This window comes from Saccoglossus kowalevskii, chromosome 7 (assembly GCF_978046115.1).
Source record: "Saccoglossus kowalevskii chromosome 7, keSacKowa6.1, whole genome shotgun sequence".
Lineage (NCBI taxonomy): Eukaryota > Metazoa > Hemichordata > Enteropneusta > Harrimaniidae > Saccoglossus > Saccoglossus kowalevskii.
The window spans coordinates 4,088,930-4,095,626 of NC_140647.1; the positions used below are offsets into that span (position 1 = coordinate 4,088,930).

Sequence of the window (6,697 nt, forward strand, 5' to 3'; positions counted from 1 at the left end):
CCCCAAGATGGGTCTTGTTTTTTGGATTTTAGGTATAAGTATCGGTCTTATTTCTGGTCAAGATAGGTATAAATATCGGTAATAATTTTCCTATTTGTGTTAATAATGTGCTCTTGTGTGACAGGTGTTTCTATGGCCAAAATGCGTATTTTAATAAATCAATATACAATGCAACTGTTTGCTGAGATGTGCTTCTATTAGATATGCTCTTCTAATAGAGTAAATACGGTAACTGTTCTATTTTGAATAAACAGTGATGACAGAAATGGTACTTTGGTATAAATATGGGTATAGATTTTGCCACTATCCAGATATAAAAAAATTGTCACACTTTTGATCACTCCCTACCGATCCCAGCTATGTATTAACTGCCCCCCGGACTTAAACATGGACCATGGATATAGTTCGGCCGTTTTCTTATCTCGATTAATGAATTTTATGGCTTGAAGGTTTTTTAGCGATTTGTGAGGATTGTTCTTATAATTTCAATCACGAATACAAAAGTTGTTGACCCTCTTGCTCATAAAGGAACGGCATTCCTAAATATATGTCATTGTGACCTCACAGAAGCACAAACAAAAGTGTTAAAGTTAACTTCTAATAGGGCAAAATACTACGGTATAATAGTGTATTTGTTGGTTGTCAGTATTTTGAGTTACGTTCTTCTTTGTGTCCGTGATTATGCAAGTATGTGTAAGATTTCTAACATTACACGGAAAAACTGTCAAAAAAAACTTTCTCTGAGCGATAAAGCTCTTATTATCCTAGCTGTGTGAGTAATCGTCTCTAATCAGTTTAGGCTTACCTATTCATATCATTCGTGCGCCGATGGTCCTCGCAAAGAAAAACACGGGTGCTCCATGAAATGTTTTGCCGATACATTGCGATTCACCGAGTATACTGATACTATATAACATCCTTGGTAGCAGATCACTAATGGTCAATCCACTTATTCCGAAGCCTTCTGGACCATTGCTTATGCGAGACTGGTGACGCAGCCCTCTGTTCTTCACGGTGAACAAGTAGTGTTCGATGCTCGGTTCGGGTTTCACCGTCACGCTAACAGAATTTTCGCTCATTTTACCCTCCAGTGCCATCTCCGCTCTGGGAACTATAACGAGATATACCAAATAACATCACATTTAGAAATACTGGGGTAAAGTCATCTGTAAATAATACACTCTATGTTTCAATGATTTTTACTCGGGTGCAGTCTATTATTTTCCGATCGAGATTGAAGTAATACGTAAGTGACTTACTTTCACAAGGTGAGGGCGCTGCTGGCGTTATTATGGTAACCCTTTCATCTGTAGAACAATTAATACATTCCCTTTAATATTTCAGTAAAGTGACACTCTTGTCTGTCAAAAAACAATGTCACTGTATCAACAATTTTCGCGGCCGCCTAATTTACTACGGATTGACAACATTCACCCCCCTGCATAGCTACAGTATGTGCTCACCTTCATTGACCTTCATTTCGAAATACGTCGACTTACTCCAGTAGAGTTTATAGTTACACCGTCTGATAGCAAACACTTCAACTAAGACCACTGCGTGGAACGGTACGTCGTGCAGCGGTATATGCGACTTGTCACGACTTCTCAGTACGTAACTGTACGTGCCGTTGGATGATGGATACGTCACGAAATAATTGACGTCATCCGTCTCGGCGTGAAGTCTTAATATCACTTTGCCCTGTCTCAAGGTACGCCGTACTGATGCCACACGTGGCGCAGCTGTGTAGTAAAACGGAAGTATCAGTAAAATTAAACTCAAAAGAGTGATTCAACTGCAAATAACTGTTTGAACAAAAATAAACTTCCAATTTGAATTTCAAAATTGCTTGATGATACTTACTAAGGATTGAACTACCATGACAATAGGCACCATTTGCCATTATTAGCCACGACTTTAACAGTTCTTCCATCTGTACAAAAATAAAAAAAAACTCATTTATAAAATAAATCTCAAATTATACAAGTGATGCTCTGTGTTACGCCGGGATGCAACGCCACGCGGCATGACCCATGCTCTCGTACATACATGGTGTTTGATCCATGGCAGGTGGCTACTAGGTATTGGTAAAAGTTTAGCTGTATTGTCTCGTGTACTCAATTGGAATCATTGATATATACATGTATAGAAATTTGTACAAATGAAACAGTTGCGGTATATTCGCAATATCCGTCACTGTCGAAGAAGTTTCTCTCGCAAAGTATCACATGTTTTTGTTTCAAAAATAATACATGAATAGTAATTCGGACAAGTATTTGTATTGTCGGCACATATTCTGAAAACAAAAATGGAAATGGATTATTTCGGACCTATTATTTTATGAAACTAATAACATTAATCAGAATTTTGTAATAATTCGTGACAGCAATAAGAGTATATGACTCTGTGACCGAACAATTGTGCAATATGGCAAGACCTAATTGGCTTAACAACACATTTCCCGGGATGATTGACACAAATTGAAACGTTTTTATTTGAGTTTTTGAAAGGAAATAAAATATAACATTTTATTTATGTAAACAAATCTTTTAAGCATGTATTGAGTGTTTCTTCTAGAACAATTGTTTAAAAGTTGTCTAATACACAAAATGAAGGTCGAGTTAAATCAGTTACTAGTATATGTCATTTTTGATTGTTTGTTATTTTAATTTCAATGAAAACAACTAAAACTTGACTATTATTTATATGTCATATTTGAATATTATATATACAAATATATTACTAGTATTTTGTCACACTTGTGCTCGCATTGTTTGAGGTTCAGCCTGACCGGACAATAACATAAAACACAGATCTAATCGACAAACCATATAATATGATTTAGAAACTTTGAGATGTGAGATGTGGGAGATCGCTTAACATGAACTTGACTGAGGTTAGATTGAGGTTAGATTAGATTTATATGGCTTTTAAATATATCTCCCGTTTACAATTGTAAGTATTATACCTTATTATTTACAAGTGTGTGTGCATGTACATAATAAAGACAGGGTGATATACTAATATATGAGTTATACTTACAGTCATCTCATTCGTATTCGATGATTCCAAAAAGATTTCATCTTCAGGTTGCATTGATTCGGCGAATGGGCTTTCTGATGTACCGCTCGGTGTGCTCAGAGTCGTAACTCCCCTTTCTTCGTCTGATTGTACGGTCACTGGCACCGAGCAAACGAGAATCGTGCTCATCCACATTGAAAACATCATCCCAAGGAGCGTGTTGACAGTTTTCATGTTGTTATCTGTATGTGTTACACAGTCAACTAGTAATTGCGGTTTTGCAATGTTGGGTATGTCGTATGAAGCCGTTATAACAACTGAAGAGATATATACTTGACTCTTCAGACACCTGTTTTTATACATCACGTCAGCCGATCACGTGTTCACGTCAACACGTGTTGATGATAATTTATTTATTGCAATATCCTTGCAATATTATTATCATATGAACTTCTAATATCTATAAGCCACGTGGGAAAGTCAATGTAATTTTATCACATTGAGACACAGTTTGTCAGTGTGACGTGTATTACATTAAATGTGAGTATTGCGGAAGGAATTGTATACCTAGTATTGTGAATGTTACAAGCACGGACAGCATGAACTGCATTTTTTGCCATTTTTAAAACTTATATCCAGCACGACTTGCTCTAGCAAACATTCATTTTTAGCTACGGATCTAGAAGCAAACGAGTAGAAAATATTTAAAAAACGCTTTAAACACACAAAATGGGCGTTGTCTTTGCTTCAGTTCAGTTGTTCAAAGAGTTTCAAATCTATTTTTTTCCAAAAGTGATTGGTCTATTTGATTTTAAATGTTCGCGCCCGGCATGTATAGAATGTATATCTACAAAGATGCATGATGTTATGTACATTTACATTTTTAAATAATGTTAGTTAATTATGTAGGGTTTAATTTCATGGTTACATCCCGGTCACGAAACTCTTGTTTTCGGACGTAATCGTGATTGTTCTCACACTCTGGAAGTGGAACTTAAAGATACTCACTGAAAGAAGAATTTAATGAAATGTATTTATCATGACGTTAATCTACGTGACTAGGTATTCAAAGGTCAGACGTAAACATCCGGGCAACCAAACGAGGTTTTGTATCACATACCTCACTTGCATATTGTTTTGATTTAACTTTCAAACCACAATAATGTGACTGAGAATAGAGGTTAACGTTAAGAGGAGAATGTCAGTTTTTCCATGGAAACATGTTATTATTTTTATTATTTGATATACAAATTTGTGTAGTGATTTTAAATTATCTGATTATTTATACTAATTAGGGGACCATTAGAAACTTGTGGTAATTTTTTTTACGTAGGTTTTCGAGATGGGTGTTAAACATGTTTTTGTTTCAAATTCCACCATCTCCCCCTCCATATTGTTCAATTGTCAACACTTTCAGCTGCCGGTCTATCGTTAAAGTAAAACAAGACGACATTAACTTCTGAACACATTTCGGTGACGTAAGTTCGTTATAAACTTATTAATGATCACCGATATAAAAACATTGCCGCATAAAACTTCGCCCCCTGTGTATACTTAATTAAATAGTTTGTATCTCATTTGCAACTGTACCGTCTTTGTATAAATCCGACCGGCGATGATTAATGTGTTTACACTCTTAGTCACAATCGGATGTCACAATGGTGTATAGACGAAATGTCATTTCAAACAAAATAAATAATAAAAAAATATATATATTAGCCCGAACCCTACATCCGATTTAAATCAGCTTGATCAAGTCATTGAGTTCGTATATTGGATACTAGGTCTATATGTATTAATTGGATGTGACGTCATAGGGTGGTGCATCCGTATCCATCAGTTGTGACTCCTTAGGGCTACTCTAAACTTTTGCTCTATAAATTGAGAGTGTTGAGCTATTTATTGATTCCATGTTGAATAAGCTCCGGGAGAAATTTGGCTTGGGTATATCCGGAGCGCGCGTTCAAGTTCAACGCTGAACAGTGAATCCCGGGCAGTGAACCGACAATGAGGTTATTTTCTTGTATTTTTTGACCGTGTTTTATGAATGTTATATATATACAAACCAATTTTTACACGGCAAACTCATCTGAAAATTATAGTCAAACTTTACCGAAAATAGAGACGCGTTCTGCTACAAGGTGCGATCAAATCAGATTATATTACCAGCACTACATGTACCTGAAAATCATGAGAGTTGTGGTACCTAAGAACGTACAATATACCCCATCAATATGGCAACTTCCCGTTAGTCATCCAGAGTAAACCTCCTCACCTCCCGGATGCGACATCAGGGACTTTGTTATTACGACCCCAACTAACTGTGAAATTTCATTTTACCAAGACCACCAAACGCGTGGTATTAGGTTTCGGAGAATGACCGGGACGGAGATCGACTTGCATACAGTCTTAGACTACTGTTTTTTGTTGGTGTTTTTTCAATAAAATAAAATGTCATGGGAGTGTGTAAATGGTAAACGCCATTTACTGCGAAAGTCTGGTTACCGCGAAATCTTGTTTATTTCCGATTCGCGGTAACCCGGCATTCGTCATTTATACACTCCCATATGTTATTGAAAAAAACAAACAAAAATAAACAAGAGACTGTATGCAAGTATAGGACGGAGACGACAGATGTCGAAAAATGCCAACTGTCGACCCCGTTTCGTCTAATAACGCTTATTACTTATCGCAAAGAGTAGCGGATTTGCCACTATTACTACTAGTCATACATTCAAAAGTTTCCAATCGTTATATGCGTAAATAATCTGCAAGTTCATTACATGGGTAAGTGCACAACCAAATTCTCCTAACCAGACAGAATACACACATTTGAAAATCACGTACATGAGGGAAGCGTGAGGAAATCTCATTTGTAAAAATAATATCGCTCATTTGCTTAATCACTCGTCATACCTCAAGGCCGTCCCCCACCTGCCAAGCGAAGAACCAACCATTCGTACTTTGACATTAACGTAACATAATTCACAGGGTCGTGACAGAATATCCCAGCGCTCTATGCCATTACATGCTTACTGGATCACCAAAGTGACCAAAGTGTGCGGAATATGACAAGCTTATATCAGCGCTCTATGCCATTACTTCACCGGGGAGAACAATGTTACAGAATGGGAAACTACTATACATCTAAGTATCTCAGCGCACTGCACAATTACCTATTTATTCGAAGTCGTTCTCAACCAATCCGCTAAAACAAGTGTTTGTACAGCACTTCATGTAACTAAAGACTATCTGAGAATGTTACGCTGTAATATTTGAAGTCACATTTTCATCAGTGTGATCGTAGTGTTTCAAAATCATTTAAGACCCAAAACTACGTGTTTTTACAATGCGAACTTTGAAATTCTGTCGAATCCCAAAACTTGCGAAACTTTGTACATGTATTAGAAAGATTCGCAGTCACTCGCAGCACCAACAATTCGGGTACGTTAGAATTAGATGATTTTGAGTATTTTTTTGACGAACTCGAAACTAAACTCGGGGTGATACTTCGTTGTTCAGGGTCGAGTGTTTTGACAGAATCCTGAGGTGCAGATGTTTTCTCTGGAGACTCGATTAACATATAGTTACAAGTTAACAAACTGACATATATAGTGCTATCTTTTCAACTAAGAGACGCATAAATCTCAGATTATTTCACAATATGATTTACATGTTT

The 6,697-nt window shown here is 36.7% G+C and overlaps 1 protein-coding gene across 1 annotated transcript; it reads right to left on the reverse strand.

Moving 5' to 3' along the window:
- Nucleotides 1-809: 809 nt before the first annotated feature.
- LOC144349244 (uncharacterized) lies at nucleotides 810-3,252 on the reverse strand. The gene is made up of 5 exons (XM_078007897.1): nucleotides 3,040-3,252; nucleotides 1,861-1,930; nucleotides 1,464-1,739; nucleotides 1,260-1,307; nucleotides 810-1,111 (listed from the first exon to the last, which is right to left on the reverse strand). Exons 1-5 carry the CDS (start codon nucleotides 3,250-3,252, stop codon nucleotides 810-812), a joined length of 909 nt encoding a protein of 302 aa, XP_077864023.1.
- Between the last annotated feature and the right edge of the window lie 3,445 nt (nucleotides 3,253-6,697).

Bases quoted from the DNA above. Each gene is read 5' to 3' on its own strand.
- LOC144349244 (XM_078007897.1), bottom strand. From the start codon at position 3,252: ATGAAAACTGTCAACACGCTCCTTGGGATGATGTTTTCAATGTGGATG. The intron at 1,931-3,039 runs GTAAGTATAACT...ATTTTTGTACAG, and splicing joins CGAATACGAATGAGATGACT to ATGGAAGAACTGTTAAAGTC. The intron at 1,740-1,860 runs GTAAGTATCATC...TTTACTACACAG, and splicing joins TCATGGTAGTTCAATCCTTA to CTGCGCCACGTGTGGCATCA.